Source organism: Poecilia reticulata, chromosome 11 (assembly GCF_904066995.2).
Source record: "Poecilia reticulata chromosome 11, P_reticulata-male-v2, whole genome shotgun sequence".
Classification (NCBI taxonomy): domain Eukaryota; kingdom Metazoa; phylum Chordata; class Actinopteri; order Cyprinodontiformes; family Poeciliidae; genus Poecilia; species Poecilia reticulata.
In genome coordinates, this window is record NC_088840.1 from 11,126,026 (window position 1) to 11,152,199 (window position 26,174).

At 40.3% G+C, this 26,174-nt stretch overlaps 3 protein-coding genes across 10 annotated transcripts in view; 1 reads left to right on the forward strand and 2 right to left on the reverse strand.

Annotated features, from left to right (window-relative positions):
• Positions 1-207: 207 nt before the first annotated feature.
• On the forward strand, positions 208-8,280 carry pdk4 (pyruvate dehydrogenase kinase, isozyme 4). 3 transcript variants are annotated; one of them, XM_008402010.3, is made up of 11 exons: positions 212-613; positions 869-1,010; positions 2,688-2,759; positions 3,602-3,786; positions 4,389-4,478; positions 4,744-4,821; positions 5,485-5,561; positions 5,640-5,738; positions 5,831-5,944; positions 6,328-6,441; positions 6,895-8,280. In XM_008402010.3, the coding sequence occupies exons 1-11, from the start codon at positions 496-498 to the stop codon at positions 7,036-7,038; spliced, it is 1,233 nt and encodes a 410-aa protein (XP_008400232.1). In that variant the 5' UTR covers positions 212-495; the 3' UTR covers positions 7,039-8,280. The 3 variants fall into 3 exon arrangements, with proteins under 3 accessions (XP_008400233.1, XP_081469004.1, XP_008400232.1); XM_081612878.1 differs by lacking the exons at positions 5,485-5,561; positions 5,640-5,738; positions 5,831-5,944; positions 6,328-6,441; positions 6,895-8,280 and adding an exon at positions 4,954-5,478 and having other exon boundaries at positions 209-613; XM_008402011.3 differs by lacking the exons at positions 4,744-4,821; positions 5,485-5,561; positions 5,640-5,738; ... (1 more) ...; positions 6,328-6,441; positions 6,895-8,280 and having other exon boundaries at positions 208-613; positions 3,602-3,811.
• A 1,978-nt stretch (positions 8,281-10,258) lies between these two features.
• Positions 10,259-15,100, reverse strand: asb4 (ankyrin repeat and SOCS box containing 4). 2 transcript variants are annotated; one of them, XR_534828.3, is made up of 7 exons: positions 14,577-15,100; positions 14,096-14,395; positions 13,768-14,010; positions 13,435-13,682; positions 13,124-13,237; positions 12,751-13,014; positions 10,259-12,597 (listed from the first exon to the last, which is right to left on the reverse strand). XR_534828.3 is itself a non-coding variant. In XM_008421718.3 (6 exons), the coding sequence occupies exons 1-6, from the start codon at positions 14,887-14,889 to the stop codon at positions 12,826-12,828; spliced, it is 1,407 nt and encodes a 468-aa protein (XP_008419940.2). In that variant the 5' UTR covers positions 14,890-15,100; the 3' UTR covers positions 10,259-12,825. The 2 variants fall into 2 exon arrangements, 1 of the variants encoding a protein (XP_008419940.2); XM_008421718.3 differs by having other exon boundaries at positions 10,259-13,014.
• Positions 15,101-16,058: 958 nt separating this feature from the next.
• The window catches only part of ppp1r9a (protein phosphatase 1, regulatory subunit 9A), a 54,326-nt gene continuing 44,210 nt past the window's right edge, over positions 16,059-26,174 (reverse strand). For 3 of the 5 annotated variants that reach the window (XM_008421726.2, XM_008421727.3, XM_008421725.3), the window contains exons 12-19: positions 24,943-25,022; positions 24,266-24,356; positions 24,116-24,173; positions 23,678-23,726; positions 21,568-21,690; positions 21,387-21,410; positions 20,866-21,048; positions 16,059-19,232 (exon numbers count right to left, since the gene is read on the reverse strand). In XM_008421726.2, the coding sequence (XP_008419948.1) occupies positions 19,050-19,232; positions 20,866-21,048; positions 21,387-21,410; positions 21,568-21,690; positions 23,678-23,726; positions 24,116-24,173; positions 24,266-24,356; positions 24,943-25,022 (791 nt within the window). In that variant the 3' untranslated portion in view covers positions 16,059-19,049. The remainder of the gene's footprint in view (positions 19,233-20,865; positions 21,049-21,386; positions 21,411-21,567; positions 21,691-23,677; positions 23,727-24,115; positions 24,174-24,265; positions 24,357-24,942; positions 25,023-26,174) is intronic. The other 2 variants (XM_008421729.3, XM_008421728.3) reach the window with 1 other exon arrangement.

Below are 26,174 nucleotides of genomic sequence, written 5' to 3' on the forward strand. Positions count from 1 at the left end.
GAAACATCCTTTTGATGCCACAAAAAAAAAATGATGGCAGTGGCTCAAAACTTGTAAACACAGGGATTTTTGATAACTGGTCGGTAGGTGATGCTATAATAAAGAGGTCTGTCACTGTACAGCCCATCCAGTTCGGTTTCAGCCAAGGGGCGCTGAGCTCCGCCCACACTGAAGAACATCTAAGCGCTGATTGGTTAGTTTCAACGTCAGTCTTACGTCTTCCCCTTGCAGACAACAACATACCCCCTGCTCAACGCTAGAAGTTGAATTCAGAGGGCGCAAATATGGAAGGAAACTGCCAGAGAAAAACACTCTTGCTGAGCTCATGAGCGGGCCTAGGAAGGATGATGGGAAGGATTTCACTGGTGTGACGCCGAATTATTGCCCAGTTAGCTAAAAAATAGTCGTTGAACTGGATTGTGCTGGAGTCAGAAAGGACGGCTTGTCCCTGATACACTGCTAGCATTTGGGGTCTATACTGAAGGGGAGGAAAAAATGAGGTTCGCTCAGTTTTTGTTGAAAAACGGCTCGTTAGCTGGGATACCGAAACAAGTGGAGAGGTTTTCCAAGTTCTCGCCTTCCCCATTGTCAATGAAGCAGTTTATTGACTTTGGTAAGTGCTCCTGGCTGATGTGGTGCTATATGCTCCATGTACACACACTATACATTTACACTGCTAATACGCAACTGGCGTTACTTACTGTCGTAATTTAGCAAAGTACAGGTCATGCCCAGATAACTGCAGAGACTGCAATATTGTCTAGGAGACTTCCAGATAATTTGTACCAACATAATTCATTTGTACAAGTCTATCGTTTAGGAGTTTGCTTTGTTGTAATTGTTGTTGATGTCGCTCATGTGACCACAGGCTCTGCTAATGCATGTGAGAAGACGTCCTTTGTGTTCCTGCGACAGGAGCTTCCTGTTAGACTGGCCAACATCATGAAAGAAATTGATTACCTCCCCGACAAGCTTCTTGGCACTCCATCTGTAAAGCTCCTGACAAGCTGGTAGGATACCTGGACTTCTTTTAGATTCACTGTGCTGGACAGAAAACATGTCGCCAAACCTCAGGAGTTGGTTGTTCCCATTATCCTAAGTTCATGCAAATGGGGGATTGCAGAACTTTCCTTCCAGTACCAAAGTCCTCTTCTGGTTACACCATACAGAAAATCTTCCTTGCATTTAATCCTTTCAGAGTAACGAACCTATTACCATCTTTAGCTTTAATGATCTTCACTTTAATTAGACATGAAGATTAGGTTACATTCAAACTGCAGCAAATCTATTAAATATTGATGGATGAGTTGTTTTCCTATGTACTGGATTGTTATTCTGGGTGTCTGTTAATGTAATTTGATCTGAATATTTTCTTAGTTTAGACAAAAGTGGAATAATGGCATATGAAAAAAATTGTAATTCAAGACTTTATTTTCGATTAGATTCTTTTGAAGATCTCTAGTATCTAGCCGTACTTTTGTTAATCCACCGTCCATTTGTCCATCACTCATCCATCCATCCATCCATCATCACAGTTTTTGTTTTTTTCCATATTTAAATCCTGATCAATCTAAAAAAAATATGCTATGGTAGACCACGTGCTAAAAATGCTAGAGAAGTCTTGAAATTTGAATCTTACCTTTAAATGAACTTGAGAGTGAATAATGCATTTCTTTGTTTTGCTATGGACACAGAACAGATTTTTAAATGAATATTGTTTTGCTACTCATAGGTAGCAAAAATGACCATAATGACATTTTGTTTCAGTGTTTGGTTTGAGGCCGTTTGGCCCAGAAATGCCTGAAAATAATAGTTTCCAGCAACAGGTGATCATCCCTGCATGTGTCTGGGGGTATTTTAAGTCAGTTTGGCTGTGCAAAACCACTGATGTATGCGTGTGTGTGTGTGTGTGTGCAAGGGTTTTTCCTGTATAAAAAAAGTATACATTCTCATGTTAGAAGTTACTTTTCAAAGTTTGCGATCGTTGCTGGTCGCCAACTCAGCATTCTCTGTTTGCCGACAATCAGCCTTACTGTGGAATAAATTAAATGCGTACTGTTTGTACTTGTACTGGACGCCATGAAGCGTTAGCTGGGGGCAGCTCTCCACACATGTATCCTACCTCCAGGTTTTTTACTGTTTACATAACAGCGTAAGAGCCACAGATACAAGCATTTAAATGCTCTGTCGAGTTTTTTTTGTTGTTTCTGCATAACTGAAGAGCTCAGCGGCTTCTCTTTGAAAGCCAAAATACCTCGATGTTTCATGTTATACTTGTGTCCATTCCAGCAGAGATATCTGCCCGTTCGCATGGACATGAAACATATTTTTTTACAAGCTGAAGGTGACTTCAGGGACAGGCTCAGTGCATAGAAAGCACATGCAGTCAGTGACACAGCGAGTCACCTCTCACCCAGATTTCTTTTTTTTTTTTTTTGCACTGACAGACTGTAAGAGAGTGTGAGCTCAGCACTCAGGCCCCCTTGTTTTCCTGGCCTGCACAAGAAGTCCTGCACATGACAGGCAGATATTGTTAATGAGGAAATGGCAAAGTCCGTTCAGTGTGATATGTAAAGTTTTGAAGAAGATTAGATATTCTTCTGCCGTTTTGTTTGTCACTCCGGTTCATAAAACATCAGCTTGTATTTATGTTGTTTTTTTTTTTTATTTCCTTTCGTGTCCTACAGGTATTCACAAAGTTTGATGGAGCTTGTTGACTTTTTAGAAAAAGATCCGGACGATAAGGATGTCCTAAAAAAGTAAGCCATTGTATTAGACATCTCACTACATGTTTGTGATTGTAGTTTAGATTTTTTTTTTTGTCATCAGTTTTTTTTAGGCTTTTATGTAGATGTTACTAACAGAGCATTAACATATAATTAAAATTTTTGTACTTTGCAAAGCTTACTGGTTCGCCATTTTGGGTATGTTTCCTTTCAATGAGTCAAAACTGAGAGTTTAACAAAATGAGAGAATGTGGAAAGAAAAAAATTATAATAAAAACGCTTGAGAACTACTGCCTATTTTTACCTTAAAATGTAAAAACTCCCCCTAAAATAATCAAAACATGAAAATAGCCTAATTATTGACTTAAGAACAAGAAGTGCAAAAGATCAGACATTGTAATAAATTAAAAATTAAAAATATCATTAATTTCTTTTCTTACAGAGCCAAAAGAGGAAAATAGTAAAAGATAATCCCATCAATACTTTTACTTTTCTGGGGTGTACAAACATAATTTTGATAAAGATAAACTATACACTAAATGCCCATCATTAGATGGGAACATCTACCTTCATATACACGTTGTGAATTTTTACATTTCAAAGTTTGAGAAATCATATTCATGTGGAATTTTGGCATGAAAATGTTTAGGAATCCTGGGAAGTAAATGAAAGCAATGACAGGCAGTTGAGTCTTTAAGGGTCCGTAACCTTTTTTTAATTTTTTTTTTAATTCAAGTTTCCAATGAAAACAAATACTTGACTGACTCAGTTGTAGCATGTTAACGTCTATGAAACAAATATCATTTCTGATGAGCCGAACCCAACGGGAAGCATGTACCCTCGGTTATTAACTTTTTATTCTCTCTTAACCGTAGCTTCACACAGACTCTAGTGAACATCCGTAACCGGCACAACAACGTGGTGCCCACCATGGCTCAGGGTGTGCTGGAGTTCAAGGAGGCGTTCGGCGTGGACCCCGTCACCAACCAGAACGTCCAGTACTTCCTGGACCGCTTCTACATGAGCCGCATCTCCACACGCATGCTCATGAACCAGCACAGTCAGTATTGCACTCTGTAACAACTGTGAGTTAATCGACACAGATCCTAACATTCATCAAGTAGCAGCTCATGTCAGTAATGGGGCCTTTGTAAATCAAGATAAGTTGTTACCATATTTTGTTTTATGTATTTAATTTAACCATTATTATTTGTGAGCTTTAGTCTTTTAACCAATAAAAGCATATTTCAAAGTAAAAGTACAATAAAAGTCTATCCAAAAAAACCAAACATATTGTTGACATGAAAATTTGCATTCATTAACACGTTGATGTTGCTATGACAACTATGATTCTGTACGACAGAAATTTTGTACACCGATTCCACCTGTAACGGATGGGCCTAGACTGGACTAGAGTCAGCTCTTGTCACAAAATGCACTCCGCACTTTTCAGTGTTTCTTTTTGTTTTTTTTTTAAAAACAGGTCCTATTTCTTTCATTTCACAAGTGTTGTATCGAGCTTGTTGCATAACATCCCAATTACGTGTGTCAAAGTCTGCAGTTTTAATGTGGCAAAACGCGAAAAAGTTCACATTTAATTCCCTCACAGTTTAGTTTTAACTATCAGCCGTTTTAAACATGCCTGTTTCGTGTTTCCCGTAGCGTTAATCTTCGACGGCAGCGTAAATCCAGCCCATCCCAAACATATCGGCGGCATCGACCCCAGCTGTGACGTGGTGGAAGTCGTAAAAGGTAATAAGTGATCCTGACCTGCTGTCTCTACGCACAAACGGTCTGTTTTCACCACCCCGTGTTTGACCTTATTATTATATCACAATGTGAGAGTACGTACTTTAAGCAGGAAGTGGTGTCATCGTGGTGTATATGGTGGGAACTGGTCACCGTGACACAAAACAAGAGGATCCGATGCTCACCGTTTAGCTCAGGCTGCCATGTTTTTGGTTGTTTGAAATTCTGGTAAAGCAGTAACAAAGTTTGGTGTCGTGTCCCTTCGCAGATGCCTATGAGACCTCCAAGATGCTGTGTGAGCAGTATTACCTCACCTCTCCTGACATGGAGATAAAGGAGGTAAACTGTAAGTCAAATGCATTACATACTTTCTATTTTTAGCATGCAGCTTTGTTTTCTTCAGACTTCTCCTGCAGACCTCACTGTCTCTCTCTTTCCCTCTCTCTGTCTTTTTTTTTGTGTTGTTACTGAGTGTCAGGATGTCTGTTTCCTGTCAGCTGACTCTAACAAAAACCACTAGTCAGCATCTAAATGAACTCCTTTTGAACCATGCAGAGACTCTTATAATGATTTTTTTAAAACATTTTTTTTTAGGGTTACTATTGGAAAACTTAGATAAGTTGCAAATATCAGCGTCCTATTACAAAACAGCACATTCTAGCATTTTAAATATGTGGTTGATTTGACATGTTGGGGAAATTTGTGCTACAAATCCTATTTTATCCTAGGATTGAGCAGAACAAGTGGTACTAAAGAAATTTGTGCAATCCCGTCTGGGACTGTTAGCAGGTTTTACTATACCTAACCTGTGATAGAGTAAGAGTCTGATCTTGTTTTGTGCTTTGCAAGGCCTAAATGTCCCTTCCAACCTGCAACACCTGATGCAAAAGAGCACCCAGCAGAATAAATGTTAATGTAATATAACAGTGCAAGATTTAAATGGGATCTAGTTAAATGTGAATCTGTGCTGTTCTCTATGCAATGCCGCATGCTGTGAATTGTCTCCCAGCTAAAAGCTCGGGCCAGCCCATCCACATCGTATATGTTCCTTCGCATCTCTACCACATGCTGTTTGAACTCTTCAAGGTACGTCACCCGAACTACGGGGAAAAAAAACAAAAAAAAACTCTCCCTGTAGTTTCTCAATATTTTTCCTCCTTTCAGAACGCCATGAGAGCCACCGTAGAGACACACGAGACGAGCCCGTCGTTGCCCCCGATTAAAGTCCGCGTCTCACTGGGCATTGAGGACCTCACTATCAAGGTAAAAAACCAGCTATTAAACCAGTGCTGTTCACACATTTAGCATAGAAAATATGGCTCCAAATGGAAACGGTTCATGTCTCTGTATGTCAGATGTCGGACAAAGGTGGCGGAGTCCCCCTGAGGAAGATCGAACGTCTTTTCAGCTACATGTACACCACGGCTCCCAGTCCCGTCCACGTGGACATGTCTAGAAACGCTCCGCTGGTGAGATTAAATGTGCCCGCGCTTGCTTTTAACAACATTTTTTTACAATCTTCAAATTCAAGTGAAATTTTCTGTTTTGTTTTGGAGAAGTCTTGCTTTAATTTTGAGCTCCACATAAAAGTAAAAATAATATGTAGGGCTCTGTAAGCTAGACACAGTTTTACATAATCAAACATAGTTGCAAAGTCAGCTGATTATGCAGCGAAGGAATGCAGTCGGCCACATGTTGTTTGGGTTGAAGCCGCAGTAAGGAGGTGTTGTGTTGGGAAATCTTTACAGGGTGTAGCTTATAGATGTAATGTTGGAATAATCCGTCTTAATCTGCACAGGCCACATTGTTAAGAGTCACCTTCTTGTTTTTTTGTTTCGTTTCTACCTTTCAGGCTGGTTTTGGTTATGGTCTTCCTATCTCTCGCCTTTATGCCAAGTACTTCCAGGGAGACCTGCAGCTCTACTCCATGGAGGGCTACGGCACTTCAGCTGTCATATATTTAAAGGTGAGAGCAGATCAGTTTACAGCGACGCTTTTGAAGCTATAAATGTACTCGAATAAATCACCAAAACACAAAGTCGATCTGCATCTGATGAATGTCTGACTGATATCGGGTATGCCTCAAAAATATTTTCTTCTGTATTATCATATTTCATAAATTTGTGATCAACTGAACAAGTGTTTGTTGTGTCGCTGTTCGAATTATACTTTTTTTTTCTATGCCTTTTGGGTGGAGGCTGTTGCCTTTGCCTGGACTGTTTCATGATTATTTTTCCTCTTAAGGTCTTTGATTTGTATTTTAACTATGCAAACTAAACTAAACTAAACTAAACTAAAATGGGTATCTAAAAATAATCAGATTTCAAAGCAAATTAGGAAGTAACCAGGATGCCATTGTTGATATTTTATGAAATTGGACCCTGAGAGTAATTATTTATTCTCTGACATTTCTGACCAGGCCCTGTCCTCGGAGTCGGTGGAGAGACTTCCTGTTTTCAACAAGTCAGCCCTGCGGCACTACCAGAGCACCATAGAGGCAGACGACTGGTGCATGCCCAGCAAGGAGCCAAAGAAACTGGGCAAGTATGAGAGGACCCAGTGATGGAGGACCCAGGAGGAAACGGAAGAGACTCTGGAACTGTTTGAATGAAGTGTAAAAACAAACAAAAGGAAAAAAAGCAAAGTTGTGAGGAGACAATGAAGCCTATCATGCGACTGAACTCGGATTTCTCTGTATGAAATGTGGGATCTTCTCCCAGACAGGAAAGCTTCAGGAGAGCTGCGATGAGAAACTGTCTTTCAAGGAGAAATGGTGAAACATAAAAACACATTTCAAACCAGCTTAACCTCACAAAACCTCATACACACACACCGCTTGTAAGTCTGTTTGTGCTGCTAATGGAAGATGATAAAGGAAAAAAACAAAGCTAAGAGTTTCATTTGTTTCACGCCTCAGTTAGTAGATACAAGACCTAAACCCGCTTCTGTTGAGAAGTGTCTTCACACACAAACACTAAGGAACTTTAGGAACGTTACGCACACAAGTATTCCCACTGTAACTTTTATTGTTGCACGCGGTCGTCGCTCCAGATTCCTCATCCGCTGATCTTCCAGGTGTTTTTGTTTTTTTTTTACTTCAGTGTTAGTAGGAAAAAAAGAAAAAAATCTCAGCATGATTTCCAGAGGAAACTTCACTCCTTTTAATGTTTCTCTTAACGTTTTAATAACTAAGGTGCACGTGTGAACATGACTGAGCTGTAATTATTTCTCAAATCGGAGACTGATAAGACGATCCTGGGTTTACTAATCCTGCATAAGGTGTTTGTGTCTGGGAAAGCCTGGCTGAAGCCAAGCCAGCGTGGGATCACTCAGGTCAAACATGATGAGTTTAGTAACACAAAGGGAGCAAAGTCTGCTTTTAACCCTCCATGTCACTTAATTCACTCGACTAAAAACATTTCTTAGTGATTTAAAAAAATAAAGTGATTTAGCAGCGGTGCTAAATCTGATAGTTTTTAGCTAGAAAATCATGAACCTCTTACTGTAGCGTCGAGTCCTTGCATGCTGAACTTTGAAAGTTTCCACTTCAACAGCTGCCAGGTTCACTTTGGTCTGAACCAAACAGATGTTTGTCTTTTTCAGTATCTCCTAAAAAAAATAAAATAACTGCCAAAACTTGCATAACAGGTTTCAGCATATTGCTGTTTTTTACTTCTGTGTTATCACCCAAGTGTTTTGTAATGATGCGTGAGTTTTGTCATCCGTTTTCCATTTTAAAATGCTGTGCAGGAATGTAAAGCAGAGAATACAGAAGACAAGCCAATTAAACTTCATGCTAACGATCGCTTCTTTTTCTTTGTTTTTTATGTCAGTGACACATTTTCTTAAAAGAAACTTGATACCGGACTGCGTCGGCGCTGAAGTGTGCTCAACAAGACGTTGCTAAGCATTCTCAAGCATGTTTTCTAGAGAGCATTTTGTTTCAGATGGACAAATAGCTGCCATTTTAAAGATATAATAATAATAATAATAATAATGCAAGTTTGTGGAAAAAAAAAAAAAAAAATATATATATATATATATATATATATATTTGGTGTCTTATTACCCAATATTTTGCTCCTGAAGTGAGACGGAGATAATATTTCGGTAAGAACAAAACCATCATAGAGAAACTGTTTCTAACTTTCTGTGTGCAAAAGACCAACATAAAGTAGTGCAGAGATTTTCACTTATATCTAGAGGCTTTGACTGGACCAAATGCTTTGACTTGAGTCGGCCCTTTTCACCGCTGGCTGTATGTTCAGTCCTTCAGAATGGTGATCCACTCTCTCAAATCTGAAGCGTTTAACATTTTTCTTCCAAGGGTTTTTGTGTGCTTGTTCAGTCCCACTTTCTCTGTCTATGCTGAAAACCCACAACATGATGCTGCCACCACCACATTTTTACAGCATGTAGATGGTTTGTTCATGGTTATGTGCAGTGTTAGGTTTACTCAACACTTTTTGTTGTTGTTGTTGCATAAAGGCCACAAAATTCACACATAATCATCAAAGATGCACTTTGCAATTTCCACATTTTTAATTGCAAAAGAAATCATGAAAGCCATGCGTCACTTTATTTTTTCTCCCACCAATAATATATATATATATATATATATATATATATATAACAAAACAAATGAAATACATGCAGGTTTTGAATGAAGACGGGGGGGACCTGTGGAACAACTTTAATGGGAGTGAATAGTTTGTCATTCTCCACAGTAATTTTTTAGATTCATATATATTTAGTTTCAATGACTTTTCAACTTCTAACTTTTTTTTGGAAGCAAGTTTTTTGAAATAACACGTCTTAAAAGCTCAAAGGCCTTTGTTGAAATGTTTAATGATTTGTAACAGAAAACTACCCTTGTGCCCTGTTCAGTAACACACTGTGAACCATCACTTTATTAACTTTAAACTGACAGGATCACGCACACACACTCACACGCGCACACACTTTGTTGGCTCAACAACTAAAAGAGGAATGCTATGTTGATCTAACTGATATGGCCTTACACACTGGGATATCATGTTACTGGTCCCAATCATCTCCCAGTCTGCCTACACTTTTACTATATTGGTCGTTTAATATTCAGTTTTTACAAGAATGACTTAAAGGTCAAGTGTCGCCACAAAGCTACTGAGCTTTGTGATTCGACACAAAACGGACCAGTGACTGGTGTAAATAAAATAAAACTCATGTTACCTCCCATTATGCCATTTTGTTCAATTTTTATTTTTGCGGCTTTCAAAATAGTTTTCAATCTTCAACTTTGTCGCCACCGGACATCACACTAACATGTAACCTCCGAAGGGTTTGCATGAAACTGCAACTCTGTAAAAATTCAGCAATAAGTGTTTCTGGTGTGTAAACAGCTCTGTCTGCCTCTGTAATGATTCTGCTAAACTGTTGTCTCCCTCCTCCTTCTTCTCTTCTCTCTTGTTTTTGGAAACTTTGTTCGGGTTGTCCATCGCTGTAGCAGACACAGTCCAGTGGCTTTCGATGGCCGGCTGCCAGTAGGCGCTGGGAACACACTGTTCAGCTCTGTCGGACAGCTTCATTAGCGTGCCTGGCGATCCCGTGTTGTGGTTTTGTCGTCCTTTTGTTTGCTCGTCTCCGCTCCGTTTTTAGCATTCTCAATGCACATCACTGCACTACTAAATCTGGATCATTACAAGATGTGCAGATAAAGGAGCATTCAGCTAGAAGGTGACCGTAAGCCTCTTTGTGACACATCTTCAACAGATGGATTCAGATGTTTGAATACACACTCTGGATATGAATGCCGTCATTTCTGGGCTTTTAATAAGTTCTTTATGCAGGGTGAAAAGATAATACAATTTAAAAAACAAAAGAATTGGTTAAAACAAATGTTTGCCTGTTTTTTGTCTATCCACACACAAGGATATGAATAAAATACACAAAGATTTTAATCTATACAAACACTCCCTCTTAAGTCTGGTTAAAGGAAAGTTTCACTTTGACAATTGGACCAAATCAGTAATGGTGTACATCATGTAAATCAGTTCAGAGGGGGTAGGGGGTGGTTTTGTTTATGGATCTGATCCAGAAAAATGAAGTAGACGCCCCAATCGCTTCACCAACAGCGAGTTAATTGTTTTCAGACTTGAGGTAAGGACGATTCCACACTGCTAAAGAATTTAGAGGAAGTCCTCTTCTTCATAATTCTGCTTTGTACCAGTTGTTTTGGCAGCAAAAACAAAACAAAAAAAAATCCTAAACCCTCACCATGACGCTCCCACCACCGTGCTTGCCTTTTGCTACACTATTACACCTCAAAGCCTCAGCTTGACTCCTCAAAACACACTTCTCCTCAAATAACTGCGTGTGAGGGTCTGTGTGTGGCTTTTGTTTGTTTTTTCTTTCTGATCGTCAATTGAAATTGTACAATCTTTCTATCCCATCCTACTGACTGCAACCGAGTGACTCAATTTTCCCCTTATCGTGTTTTAGAAGGAGTGTCTGTGTGTGGCTGCTGGCTGGCAGTCATTGGTTTATTTTGAGTCTGACACTTTAGTCATGCAGACAATGTTCTCTGATCTGGCACACACGGAGAACTACAAGAGACGTTTCTTTTAGATCTCTGCTTTGTTAAGAGCTCGAAGACCACCAGACCACCGGGTTCTTTTCGGCAAATTTAACGTTCCATAATTTCACACCGTAAACGTTTGTGCTACGCCGTTAAAAGTTGCAGCTGATTCACAGACAGTAAGAGAGCATGTGAGTTCATGACACGTTTGTATCGACTCTGTAGTGTGTTTGCTTAATAGGCTGAAACATGTTTGCTCCTGGGCTGTCCTGATAGCAAAACCAAAAGAGCTGCGCTTCCAAGTCCGCAAAGTTGGCAAAGTTTCCGCCTGTCTTGGTTCTTTTGATGCACAAACACATCAGCACCGGGTTGGGGTTTAAAATAGAAGTCAGAGGCTGGCCTATCATTAGGCGTGACCTATGATCGGGTGGAAGGTCCTCAACAGTGTAAACCTTGTTGGTGTGACAAAAGACTTGTGTAAAGCAGTGTTTGGTTCATCCAATGCAACAAGAAGTACTTATGTCTATAAATACTCTGATTAGCATTGGAAAAGCAAGATAAAATATTAGGTGGTTAGAATAGTGATTTTTTTTTGTTTTTTTTGGTGACTTATTTAAATATACCAGATTTTTAGCAGGATAAAACTGGTTCAAACCTGTTTTATCTGTGCTGCATGCACAGAGGTGAGTCGACGAGAGTGGGTGAAGGCCAATTATGTTTTTTTTTTTAAGTAGGATATGGAGGAATGTAAGACGGAGTTAAACTGTTTTTGTTTGAAACAAACGAACACAGCTCATAAACTTCTCCCCATCCCTCTCTGATGCGCTTTAGCTCTGCTTCCTCAGAAACTTGATTACAGAAACCGTAAGAACAAAATCAGCGGTATTTCTGTTGTTTAACAATTGTAAACCAAACAAGAGATTTAAAAAAAAAAAAAAAGTATTTACCCGTTTACGCCAAGTACGATGCATGGTGCTGTGGGCTCTTGGTCATGAAGAATTGTTGAGATTGCTTAGCTTTCTGCATGTTGTCTGACGGGATCTATGGAAGTGGCTTCTTGATGTTGCTGGTAAAGCAGTAACCAGCACTGGGTGCTAATTAAAATAAACAAAATGCAGTCAATCAAAGTTAGTCTTTTAACCAAGGCCAGAATTTCTATTTTTACATCGGACCCTGCTGATTTGCTTTTTTTCTTTAATCAACAAAATCATCATTGTGTTTACTTGCCTTATCTTTATCTGATATTAAAATATGTCTAACATGGAGCAATTTTAGGTGTGGATAACTGGAACATGTTTTGAAGAGGGAGATTGAACAGATAAAGTTTTTTATTGGTGAGAAAGCTGTAAAAAAAAAAAAAAAAACAGGCCTGGGTCCCCGGCTGCATGCAGCCCGGTGGAAAAACAAACACTTATTGTGAAGTGATCAGTCAAGAGTGTTGTCTGCTGAAATAGGAATATCATGAGTTTGAGAGTGTGCATCGGGCCTAGCCAGTTGCTAGGTAGCGCTGGATCCTCCTCAGCGTGTTGCAGCACTTTCAGCCTGAAGCCACACTGGTCAACATGGCTGAAAAACAAGTGTGGAAAAGAATAACTGGAAATATGAGTACAGGCAAAACTAAAACAGGCCCTTTAAAAAGAAGGGAGGTGAAAGAATTGAAGAAAGGCAACTGATTTCCTCATTGGTCATTAAATCTGTAAATACAGACAGAAACATTACCTGATTTAAACCTTCTTCCGCCAAAATCACTGTCCCAGCAACATAGCATAAGTATTATTAAAAAAAGTCTCTTCATCAGTAAAGTATGCCCTCAGGTTCTAACAATAAATATTTCTTCATAGTCGATGGCAGAGGCAACTGATCAACTCCTCGCTGGCAAAACCCTCGCAGACCGACTCTGATGGCACATCTGGTGAGATGAAGCAGGCTGCGCGGCGTGTTGGTGCAAATGGCAAACATCGAGTCATAGAAGTCGTTATGTCGCTGCCAAAACAAAGAAACCCACAGTCAAAGCATCGTCTGTGACATTTTAAGCAGGAGGCTGCGTATGTGGCTTCTCCAGCCTCAGTGAACCAAAGCAGGACGGGTCTACCTCATAGCAGTCATCGGGAATAGCTCCTCTCCACTTTCTTGTGGGTTTTAAATGTTCATAGGAGTTCACCAGAATTTCTACAACTTGGGGGTAGTTGTAGCAGGACTGCAGTACCTGTCAGAAACATCACCCATCATCCGTTGCCTTGAAATGCATTTTCACACTTTGTCGTTCGAATTTCAACCCGTCTCTCTTTTTTGCGAACGGTTTGAAAAAACACGTACTCCCTCCCTTCCACTTCACTCCTTGTCGACATGAAATCGTGAAACATAAAAAAACGAAAGGGACGTGAACACTGCACACTTTGGTACCTTGTGGAACTGCGGAGGGTAGATCCGCGCTGCGTTATAGTTCAGCAGAAGCTGAAAGCAGACCTCAGGGATGGCCATAGGCCTGACTCCTGTCACTTTGAGGACGTATTGAATGGGAGCGCATCCGTTGATGTCCATGGCTCGAGCATCCGCTCCGGCCTCCAGCAGCATCTGCATCAGGACGTGATCGCAGTTCCAGGCGGCCATGTGGAGAGCTGTTTTATTATCCCCTTCCTTCAGGTTGGGGTCTGCGACAGATGTTTTTTAACAAGAAGGAAAAAAAAAAAGCTTTCCACACATTACAGCCTTGAAGTGGATCCAGAACCCCCTCACCCGCTTGGTGGTCCAGCAGAAGGCGACAAACGAAATGATGATCTTGGCTGTAGACTTGCTCCTTGGAGTCGAAAGCCCAAAAGGCCGCAGTCATTAGGGGGGTCTCTTGGAGAGCGTTGAGGGCGTTGACGGAGGCCCCGTGGGTCAAAAGCAACTCCACCAGTTCTGGAACCCCAAATCTAGCGGCTGTGTGCAAAGGCGTGTCCTCCTCGTTGTTGTGGCTGGCTGTGTTGACCTTTGCACCTTCGTAAGCAACGCTCATCAGTGAATCAACATTTTCATTGACTCCTAGGCCAGTTCACACACGCATGCATCCTCGCGTTTCTACCTTTGAGGATGAGCTGCCTGGCACACTCCACGGACTCCCTGGTGATGCAGTAGTGCAGAGGAGAGTGACCGCTCAGTGACAGGCTGTTGACCTTTGCCCCGTAAGCCAAGAGCAGGGCCACGCAGTCGCTGTTGGAGACCTCGCAGGCCACATGCAGGGGCGTCTTCCCGTTGGGCATGCGGTTGATGGCCGCACCTTTCTGGAGGAGGACCAGCGCCGTTTCCACGGCGTTGTACATCACACATACATGGATACCCATCGCCCAGGATTTCTCCAGCTTGTAGCCTGGCAACCAGTATCCTGGCAAAAAAAAAAATTTGTAGAACTTTTTTGAGTTATAGAAAAAAGCTCATTTAAAGTTTGAATTGCTATAGTTACTTCAGTGATTTAATATTTGTGGACATTTAGCACCACCTGGTGGTTAAACTAATACATTACTCTCATTATGGAGGGAAATTAGTAACATTTCATTTTTACTTACCCTGTTTATAAGAGGCCAAGACCATGCTGGGATCTTCAACCTCCAGCACTGTGTCAATATCAAGTTTGCCAGAGTTCAGAATCTGCAGAACTTCCTCAGCATTGTTTTCCTGCAGGGCCTTCAGGAACTTCTCCTTTAGCTGTTTGACTGACGGTTGTCTGGGGTTCAGTTCCTCCATGTAATTGTGCAGAAAGCCACTCTGTCCTCCCAAATCGACAGGGTCAGAGTCTATTATTGTCCAAAAAGCATGTATGAGGTTGGAAATGATCATACAAACAGTACCAATAAGGGAATCAAGAAGCATGTCAACCATTAGAACCTATTGCCATGGGAACTTTTGGGGGAAGGAGGACGGAAATGCAGTCGAAGGAGATGGGAAGCGAGCGGCGGCAGCAGCGTGTCGTCACGAGGGAGAAAATAGTCACTCCTGAAGTGAGACATAAATAGAAAGCGCAGAGGTCGGTTCCTGCTGCTCACCGTAGAACAGCTGTTCAGCTGAGACGTCTGTCATTCAGTGGAAGGTCACATGGTATAAATAACTGCCTTTCTGAGTATGTTAGGGCTCTGGGGAACTTTGATTTGTTTTTGGGGGGGGTTTTTTGTTACTTTAATCAAAGTATTTTCTGGGGATATCTTATCTGGTAAAAGTATTCTATTGATATATCAATTAAAAGGCACCAAACTTGCACATCAATAATTTAGCAAAGAAAACTCAACATTTTATTTCCATCTGAAACCCATACAGCACCCTCTAGCTAAAGATTTGGAAATATCTTGAAAACACTGTATTACAATGTGTTTTGAGAACATTTATTCAATCAAAAGAAAATTTTCAGGAAGAAAAAAAACGGCAGAAGTCGACAGTTATTTGCACCCCCAACAATTCCTGCAAAAAAAGTAGCTTGTGTTGTTGTTTATAACACTTTATTTCCTTTTTAAATTGATCAGTGTCCAGAAGCCTTTACCAAACTATGATTTCCCATTTCATTAGGATATTAATATAACATGACACAGAAACATTAGAAATTTGCTAATGTTCAAATTGTGAAAAATGATGGGACACACACACGATTAACAGGTCACAAAACAGCCTCAAGAAAATGACTACTTTACTAAAATTCCCTACGTCTACAGTAAGAAAAATTAGTAAAGGATGTTAATAAAAAAGGTAGTGCTGTGAAATACGGAGCTCCCTGCTGTTTATTGGAGCTCTGGTAAACAAAATGTATCCAGAGCTCCCTGTTGGAGCACTGCTATAATTAATCGCATCTTGTCTTTGCATCATCCATTGATATTTATATTATACATCTGTTTGTGACATGTATTTTCTGCCCTATCATCAGATTTAAATGTGCAGACGTTTTTTTGTTTGCTTTGTTTTTAAATTGCAACACGTAAAAAATTGATGTTTAACAAGTAGGTAATTTATGATTAATAAAACCGAAATAACTAAACAGGAACAAAGAAATAACCAAGACAAACTGGACAATGACTGCACATTTTATTAAGCGTGACAGACAGGTTGCTGCCCTTTCAAACTCTACTGAATGCAAAAACAAAAAAAAAAACAAGGTAAAGACAAAAGAGGAGTGGGGCAGCTTCGTAAGGGTAAAAGCATGACTTACTGTCGGTGGCAAAGTTCTTTCACTCTCAATGCACATAAAAAGACAAACACTTCCAGATCGATACTTGAACCACCTGCGTTTCTTTGGCCTGCCAGGAGCACCAGGGTCCCATCCACACATGGGATGAGTAAGCCCAGGCAAGCTCAATCAAACACGTAGAAAAGATGCACCGCGGAGTCCCGCCGGTGGCTCGGGGTCTCCTCAAGCTCCTGACGAACTGCGCAAACACACTGACGCGATATAAAACAAGGCTTCTGCAGGATCCTTACACCATATTGCTTTTAGTGTTTAACTGTACATACAAAAAAAAAAAAGAGTCCAGGTTGCTGTAGCTATATTCACAGAGGGTTACAAAATATTTCGTAGGAATTATTCGCTAGTGGAGCAGCATTGTGGTTGCGAGAGAGGAAAACCACAAACACAACGGGAATTACTACGGAGTATCCTCTCTTTGGATGAACTTCTCATTTTCCGTTTGAGTTTTAATGGGAGGATTCAGACATGATTTGGAAAAAGGGTAGAGTTGTACAATTCTGGATAAATCATTATTAGCTGTTAATAAAACTTTATATTTATAAGTTAAAACAACAGATATATACTTAGTAAAATATATGAATAGATAAATAATAGTGACTGGTGATGCTGCAACAATGCCTGTTCCTAACCTGTTAGCAGCAAGTCAATAAGGCTTCTCGAACAGAACGGGCTCACTCCAATCTTGTGGCGCAAATCCTACAAAATGTTCCCTTGGAAACAAGAAACGTGCCTTTCATAATCTTAAATAACATTTTAAATAACTTCAAAGCATCCTGACATGTTCTGGATATGGTGTCAGCTGGATCATATACAGAATCGGATAAGATATTGATGATAGAGATGCACCGAGTGATCGGCTAGTGACCGGAATCAGAGCTTGACTGGTCACAAGGGATTTCCGACCAGTCGGAAACTCAAAAATCTGACCCTTTTTCCATTCGGGGAATTCACAATATCTTGCATCACCTTGTTACCAGGTTGCCATAACAACATACTTGTAGGATCGTTTTAAGACCGTTACACATTGAATTGTACAAAGAAAACTTTGTAAGTCAGATTAACATACATATAAGCTTATATTTAATTTAGTGGGGAAAAGAAAGAGCTAAATTAAATAAAACTTTAGCAACTAAAATTGATGTTTTCAGCTCTGACATGTAGCTACGGTCCTTAAACAGCAATAATTGACTTACTGTTAGTTTCAAACTTAGTGGTGAGTTTTAGACAACCTCTGAAATAAGTCAAATCTAGCTAAATGTAGATTATTTTTAGATCCTGCAGAAATCAGTTTATTTTTCTACAGCATGTCCTGACATTTGTAGAATTTGTTCATGCTGCAAGAGAGTGAGAGAGAGAAAAACTTCCAGCATGTAACATGAGGTAAATGTTCTGCAAAGCTGCTTTATGATATCTAATTGAGCTTTCACTCTCTGTTACTGAATATTCCAAATTTGGAGATGTTTTGTTAGTGTGTGTGAGTAAATCTCACAATTAAACATGCTAGCTGTGCAAATCCTGACGCTAACAACGGCTTAAAACGTGAACTTTGTAACCATTTTCTTTCCGTTTTAAAATAACAGAACAGCCCTTATGGTGACTAACAAAGCGTTATCAAACTTTTTAAAATGCACGTCGCATTTTCAGATTTGAACACAGCAAAATTTGGCGTTGATTGATCAAGCCTTAGAAAAACTGGACATCTGAAATTGGCCCAACAAGTCTAATCGGTACACCTCTAATCAACGTGGATTTCCAGTGTAACATTACAGCGTCAGGCATGACATTTGCATGTGAGTCATCGAAAAGAACAACAAGAAAGAATATAAGAGAATTAGCTTAGCGTTCGTTTCGACACGCACACAGAAGCAGGTAGAGCTCAGGAAGTATTCGACTACTCTAGCATGTCTAAAGGCAGCAGTGGGGTTTAACTTTATTACCGACTTACAAAAGGAGGTCAAAAGCAGGTTATTAGTGGAGTTGGAGCAACATTATGCATATGAGCAGGAAGTTTTCAGTAAATGAGCTTCTTGAGGATTAGGTTAGGTTTACAAATTCACTGCTTGCACAGTACCTGAAAATCACTTACAAACCCAGTCCGGCGAATACAGTACGTCTTTTATCATTCGAGCTGCTTTCATGTATATAATGTCAACATTTTCAGTGTTTGCACTTCCAGTGTTCTCCAGCAGATCTTTTTCTCTCCCCGTTCTGCTTCCTTGGGTGGAGGAAATAAGCGTCATGGAGACACCCAGTGGCGGGAGGTGAGGGATGGCCTTTTAAAATCTACCTCGCAGAAACGGACCTGATTCACAAAAAAACAGTAGATTCTGCTCATTTAGGTTTTCACAAGTCTATTAAAATGGCACGTCAGACGTATCCGTATTTTGTATTTATCGCTGTACATGAACACGTGTTTTTGTCTGTGATGATATGGGAGGAGGATGAGATGAACTTCATCACAGATTGACTCTGGATATGAATAAATAAAACACAATTTACAGCTATAAACAGCAAAAATAAATAGAACTTAGCAACTCGTCAAAAAGGGTAAAATTACAGGATGGACGGGGGAAGAAAACCGGGAAAATGACGGGCAGGATTCCACCAACCAAAACCTAGTTTTAGTTTTGGTATGCCAGGGGGAATAGGTCACTCAGCCCCTTTCTGACGGTCAGTTGTGGAGCTCCAACTTTGAGAACTACAGAGCAGGCGTCCCCCGCTGGGTTTCTATGAGGGGCCTGCTGACCTTCTGCTCGGCGAGATGCTACTCCGTGTGGCGCTACAGTACGACAACAAGGAGGTCGGGTTCTTTTCACTCCGTGGAGCTTTCTTTGCACGCATCCTTCTGCTGCTGCTCCAGCTCCTTCTTCCGTATCTTCTCGCGTTGTTTCTCCACTTTCTCCTGGTTGCGCCGGGCCTTCTCCATCAGAACTTTGAGGTCTTTGATCTTTTTCTTGATCAGAGCGCGGTCGTGGGAAGAAGTCACACCAAGAGTCTGAAAAAAATAAAAAAACAACAACAAAAAACATTGTTTTATTTAGTTATTTTAGTACAGCTTAATCGAAACATTTTTTTTATTCTGTTTGTGGAGAAATCCTGTTTACAAGTACTGAGAAGCTTCCAAGCACCCAACATGGGTATAAATATATTGTCTACCATAAACTAGTCGTTAGAGCACAGCCATCGAAAGAAATGTGGCATCAATAAAGTTTGGGCAGAACTCTGTTACCGCTCTTGAGAGAATTAGTAGAGCTTATTTAAACTGGTTGCTTTCCAGGCATGGACCTAACATTTATGCGTGGTTTATAAATTTTTATTTGTGTTAATTTTGGGGCTTTGGAGAGACTGTTCCAGAAACTTTTTAGCATTGCTCATCAATAAAAAAAAGAAAAAAAAAGAAGAAGGTTATGTTGGAAAAAAATTCAAATCTGTACAAGTTTACGCTATAGCATCACTGTCAGATGAAGGAAAATTGGTTTAATATTATTAGAAACTGGAAGACAAGCGTTACTGTCCCGAGCTAAGCGAGTTTTTCGTCGCCACAGACTGCAAGGTGCCAACCGACAAAAAAAAAAAAAAAAAAAGCTTCTGCTCTAAAACAGAAACCATCTGGCTTGACTAAAATTTGCGACGGCTTATGTAGACAAACCAAATGCCTTCCGGGAAAAAAAACATTTTATGGTCAAATGAGACAAACACAGAGTTGTTTCACTGCGGTGGCTGGAAGCGGTTTGAATGAGTCGTGTCGAGGCACTGTGTTAATTGTCTAGCATGGTAGTGGCAGCATCATGCGGCGTGACAGCACAAATGTTTGTGTTTCCACAGAATGTGTGATAATGTGTCTTAAAATGGGGGGGTAAAGCTTAACTACTGAGAGAGAAGTGGCGATGATAAAAGGGAACAAAAGAGCTAATTACAGGTGAGTGGATGCAGCTGGGGAAGGGGGAACATTAGCGGAAAACCTGTAACTAATATGAGCAGTAAACAAAAAGACGCGCCATTCTAGGGAAATAAATCCAAAGCATAAACAATAAGAATAAATTAACGCACACAAGGAATAAACTAGAATGACAAAAAAAAAATGGAAATAGTGAAATGATCAAAACATAAACAGAAATGAAACTGAAATTTTAGATATCTACAAATATGACACAGATTCTACAAATTCTTCAATTTGAATTCAAATCAGAGATTATTATTTGAACACACTCCAACATTTTTCTCCAACAGAAAAATGATGCCAAACATATATTGTAGATAGTTTAGGGACGATTATCAATTCCTCCAAGCACAGTGGTCAAATATCCAGAAATGTGCCAAAAGTTTAGTTACAAATGATAAGGTCTTTTGATTGTTCTGGCACCTAGAGACCACAAAATCCAAATAAAAGCTTTCTCATCTGGAGTAAATAGGCATTTCTTGGAACCGTTGGCACATTTCTGGCACATTTACCTGCCAGGTAATTTTACCTTCCAAATTACCTGCCTTGGAATGTGCTACATATTGACCAAAATATTTGTCGGGCTTCGTGTGCATCATGTTGACCATTGTCTCTATTAGACAAATTTACAATAAATGCACCAAACCTGGCCTAAAAATTTTCTTTTAGGCCAGAAACACAAAGTCACCTTGAGTTCGGAACTGTCCAGCTGCAGCAGCTGCTCCCCGTCTACGTTTTTGGCAGTGAATTCTGGGATATGGTGTTCTAAATTGAGGCCTGCGAGCCAGCGCGCCACTTGCTGCGAGGTCCAGTCCGTGATTCTGCGGCTCTGCCACTGGTGCTGCTTCAAAGACTGCGCTTCATCTAAAATCTAACATTTCACACGACACAGAAGCACATTAGATGCAAAAAAAAAAAAGAAAAGATAGTTGAACCAAAACGGGATGAAAAAAGAGTCCAGATGACATAAGCAGCAGTTAAATTAACAGTGAACTGACTGATTGTTGTCAAGCTCTGCGAAATTATGGATTTTTCAAATCTAAGATCTCTTTTAAGTGGAAATCTGTCAGAAACATGCATAAACGGACAATAGCAAAACACAAAGCGCAACACTCACGGACAAAAAAAAAAAAAAAAAAAAAAGTAGTTCAAGCACAATGTGGACACAAAACACTAATGAGCTCTACAGGCCGGCAGCTTTAGTCTCACCTCATCATCTATCATATCCAGACTCTGAACATCGCAGCAGCAGAAAGAAAAAAAAAAAAAAAAAAGACGACTCGAAATGAGGTAACTTAAACTGCAAAAGCAGAAGAATATCTAACACACATTTCCTTCTAAGAGGAAGAGAGCGTTTTCTTAGTATATTTTTTATTTTATTTTTTTTTACCTCATCCGAGGACAACACTGGGGTGTGTGAGCGTCCCGACACCCTGGTGGCGCTGAGCAGACCACTGATCTCCACCGAGCTGCTGCTGCTGCTGGCACTCAGGTCGTCGCCCGCGGTTGGCGCCTGCATAGTCAGAATTGCACTTAGTGAGTTTTGCAATGGGAGCCAACTGGCTCCGAGACAGAATTTAGCTGATTAACTGGAGCACTTTCGCTTTACTGATGGCTCGCTATTGATGTAAAGTAACTCGATGTAGCAATAGTGAGCGGGTGGTCGAATCAAGGGTGAGCGGCTGGGTGCATTTCTTAAGTAAAGAGAGGAAACGAGGAGTGAGTAAATCAGCGCAACGACCGCATATCAGGCGACGTGCAGTCGTCTTCTGATGAAAAGGTTCCCAAGTGAACTGAAAGTACAAATAAATTCAGATGCTGAATCACAACTCAAATTGTAAATGGGATTAGATTGGATTAAGCTTGATTGTTACACGTGTCGCTACAGTGCTCTGCTGAAACACTCGTGTCCCGCTGAGTTTGCTACATCACAACCGCAAATAAACCACAAAGTGTATTTTATTTTGACAGACCATCACAAAATATGACGTCATTGCAAAGGAGAAGAAAAATAACTTCGCTGTTTGTTTATGCTTCTAAACATCCTATGTCATTGTTGTTAAATTGTTTATTTAATGTAGGGATTTTTATCCATATGCATTACAAATACAAGCTGATGTCTGCAAGAGGCTGGAAAGGAGACGAGGTTTGCATTCCCGCAGAAAAACGATCACGACAGAACGGCCCGGTCAAAGTCTAGGCCTAAATCCAGCTGAAAATGTGTGGCAAGACTGTTTACAGACTTTCTTCATCCCACCTGACTCAGCTTGAACTTTTCTTTTTTTTTTTTTTTTTAAAGAACTGACAGAACAATCAATCTCTAGAGGTGCAAAGCTGACAGGGACACGCCTCAAAAAGTGTATGTTTAATACACACACACAAAATAAATGTGAACCAGTTTGTATTTTCACTCTTATTCCTAGTTTGGCACATTACGTTGTGCACATCTATAACACACAATTCATTTAAAATATATTGAGTTTGCCACCGGACTGTTAGAAAATACGGAAAAGCTCAAAAACTACGGGTTCTCGCAAAGCCCTGAAAATAAACGTGAATATATGTTTTGTTTTGTTTTTTTTAGGAGAGAAAGCAAACTATTACAAAGAAAAATGACACATCATCACATCAATAGACAAAGCCTGTAAATTTAAATGGTTTTATTCAACCCTGGGATTGACATTACTCCTGAACTGAGAGCAGATGTCAAAGTCTGTCTTGATCAAATGCAATAAAAGATTTTGTCTTCAGCAGCTTAGTAGGATTATTTGAGCCTTGGCGGTGTTTGAGCTAAAAGTCAGACTAATCTCCCGGGCTAAGACTCTCAGCTCTGCAAGTCAAATCTTCACCTAAAAGCTTCTCATATGCACATAAGTTCTGCTTTGATTTATCTTCTGATTTACACTCATCTTCAGATGAGCTCGTCCTCAGAGAGAGAGAGCGAGAGAGAGAAAAAGGAGAGAGGTTGTTCAGGATCAAAAACGTAATCTCCTTCATTAATATTATGTTATTCACGTCCGATAGAAACCGTTGTGTTGCAAAGTCCCTCACGCAAAAACAAATACCATGAGCAAAATCAAAGAGTTAACTAATTCCGTTTGTAGATAATGATTCGTTTTGGGTTATGAAATGATTCGTCTCTGATTTACCCCACAGAGAAACATCTTATTCCCTTTTTAAGTGGATAGGAACATAAATAAATCATGATCCTATACAATACCACATAAAATGAGTAGGAGAAGAACTGGTGCCATGTTAGTGAGCTCTGCTTAACAGAAATAAAACAACGCATTGGTGCAAAAATAAAATGGTTTTTTTATTTTTCAGAGCTGCTGTAATTTTGGCTTAAAAATATAGATTGAGGTAGTTTCAGAAAAACTAAAGAAGCCTCTTTTTCTTAAACTTGTATCACAAATAAAAATAGTTTTTACAAAGTCCTATTTGCACAGCTGCCTGAAAGCGATTGGTCATTTCCGTAGCACAGAGGAAAGCTTGTTTACCTTGTCCTTCGGTTTCTGCACACCGCCATCTGCTGGCGGTTCTGAGGAACTGGAAGAGAAACAAGGCGATAACATTAGATGGATTTAATTTACAGAAATACTAAACAGCTGACGAGACGACATGGTCAGAATTAAATTTTTATGCGACTCCTCTATCATATCAGCAAAGTTTGACAATATCCATGCCACAATGCAAATTATCTCAGTTGCCCTTTGTGTTCGCCATCAGTGTTCATGACATTTCAGGTCTCTGCCGGTGATCAACACATCTCCTTGGTCGACGTTTTCTCCCCAACTCTCTCCTGAGCCAGATTTTCCATCTGCTCTCTTTGCTTGCTTTGACTCTCCTAAAAATACTAACCTGATTTATTATTTTGTTTTCTGAGATAGTAAAGGATAACAGGAAAATAATGAAGCAGTCTTATCGTTTGTTTTTACCCAGGGTCTGGAGCTTGTCTGTGTTCGTCCAGGCTCGACTTTCCAACTGACTGAGAACCTGCAAAAAATATTTATATTGAAATGAGAAAAATTCAAACATTGGAACACGGAAAAGAAGCATGCCAGTGGATGTACAGCAGATGTACCGACCATGTTGTGTTTTCCTGGGGGAACCGTCTTTTGAATCGCCGCGAACCGATCCAAAGCAACTACGCGCTGGACTACCACGTGCCTCAGGAATCTGAAGACACACCAATAAAGACGGAAGTAGGTCACTTATAAATAATGAAATAAGGCTAAGTGGAGAAAATAGTGATGGTTGGTTCAAAAAACTCATGTAGAAAGAAAAGTGTAAACATGCACCATCTGATCCAAACAACTAGGGCTGCACACTAATCTGACAGAAGTCTCTTGACATACTTTCCCCCCTTCCATGTCCAATTTCTTGTCCTCTTTTTTTTCTCTCTCTATGTAGGCGCCTTTGCTTCTGTGTTCCTGCCACTCCACTTGTTCCCTTAATCTGGACTCCTTCCTGCTCTAGCTGAGCTAAGTGACAGCTTTAGCCACACGAGAGGCCAGCATCCAGAAAAAAAACAAACTCACTGCTGATGTTGTTATCCCGCTGGGCAGGACAGTAAGCTGTGACAGCATCACACACTTCATTAAAGCAGCAAATTCACACACAAAAATTATTCTAATAAAAGAACTAAGTGGAATGGCTAATGGAGGACACAGACAGACACAGACAGTGGATCGTTTCTCTAGGTGCCGCTGGATAAAAACTCTTGTGACGATGAAGACAAATGGCAACGTTTCCTTATACAAACCTGTCCCTCTTGGAAACTGACGCCGTCTCCCGTGCAGCCTGTCTTTACGCTGGGAGAGTGGGAGGATCCTTCGTCGACTTCTAGAGTAAACAACGAAAATAGAAAACAGAGTAAAAACTGTGATTTCCTTATGAAAAGCTTCTGTCCTGTTCTGTTCTGAAGCGGAAAAGTTATTAAAGAACACATCAATTTAGTTGAACTACAAAACTTTCACTGGAACTATTAAAGTTTCAAATTATTCTTTAGTCTACCAATCCCCTAAGTGCTACATCACACGGGCCGACAGAGGCCGTCTTTTTCTTTTTGTCACATTTCGGCTCTGTCCATCAACCCTCCTCCGTTTTAACACTGCAGAACGCTGCGTGGCTCGTATCCGCTCAGATCCGATCACTCTTAACACCATCAGACGTGGCGCTTCTTAGAGCCGACTCTGTTATGACAGATGTAACCACTGAAACAAAGCCAGCGGAGCTTAAAAAGACTCGAGGAGAACAAAGTCGGACAGATGTGCTTGAACGTGGATTACACCATTGTTTTGGTTTGCGGGAAGTTTTAAAGAGAGATTCGGGTCAGGGGGTTGGACGTTCGGTGGAAGGCCGACACCAAGTGCCCGCCGTGCACAGTCTGAGTGCCGTAGGCGGATATCTGGTCTGCTAAGATGTGCAAAGACGAGTTGCTGCACTGGAATCTACCCTGTCAGCATGCCTAGGTGGGCCCCATATGGGGGGAAGGTGGGCAGACATATGGGTCCCATATGGGTTTGCCAGAAGTATGAATTAGTTTGTGGTAAAGGTGGAAAAAGTTAGACAATAGTAATCCTTTCATATATATATATATATAAACCTGGTGTTCAGACAGGCTTATATAGTGAACAGAATTACATCAAAATAGAGAATTAAACACGTTAGCCAAATGCTTTAGCCAACATGAAAACATAATAAGTTGGGGTAAAAGAAAAAAAAAAGCAGGTTTACTGGACCCTGTAGCTGAATCTGTCAATCAAATACACAGACACAACCTAACAAACAATTGATAAAACTATGCATGTCCTAGATGACTCGTCAGAAATGTAATATCTTTTTTTTTTTAGCTAGCTAAACTCACGCTGAAGCTGCATTTTAAGGATGCAGGAACTTAAAAAGTTATTTTAGACATCCCTGTCTAAAATACCGTCCAAAATCTTCCAGGACTACTGACAAAAACCAGAGAAAGTCTCGCTCCTTCACAGCAGA

Excerpts from the sequence above, each read along its gene's own strand:
- pdk4 (XM_008402010.3), top strand. The coding sequence starts at position 496 with ATGAGGTTCGCTCAGTTTTTGTTGAAAAACGGCTCGTTAGCTGGGATA. Across the intron at positions 3,787-4,388 it reads CATGCTCATGAACCAGCACA|CGTTAATCTTCGACGGCAGC; the intron begins GTCAGTATTGCA and ends TGTTTCCCGTAG. Across the intron at positions 4,479-4,743 it reads CGTGGTGGAAGTCGTAAAAG|ATGCCTATGAGACCTCCAAG; the intron begins GTAATAAGTGAT and ends GTCCCTTCGCAG.
- asb4 (XM_008421718.3), bottom strand. The coding sequence starts at position 14,889 with ATGGTTGACATGCTTCTTGATTCCCTTATTGGTACTGTTTGTATGATC. Across the intron at positions 13,238-13,434 it reads ACCCTCCGCAGTTCCACAAG|GTACTGCAGTCCTGCTACAA; the intron begins GTACCAAAGTGT and ends TGTTTCTGACAG. Across the intron at positions 13,015-13,123 it reads TTCCCGATGACTGCTATGAG|CGACATAACGACTTCTATGA; the intron begins GTAGACCCGTCC and ends TTGTTTTGGCAG.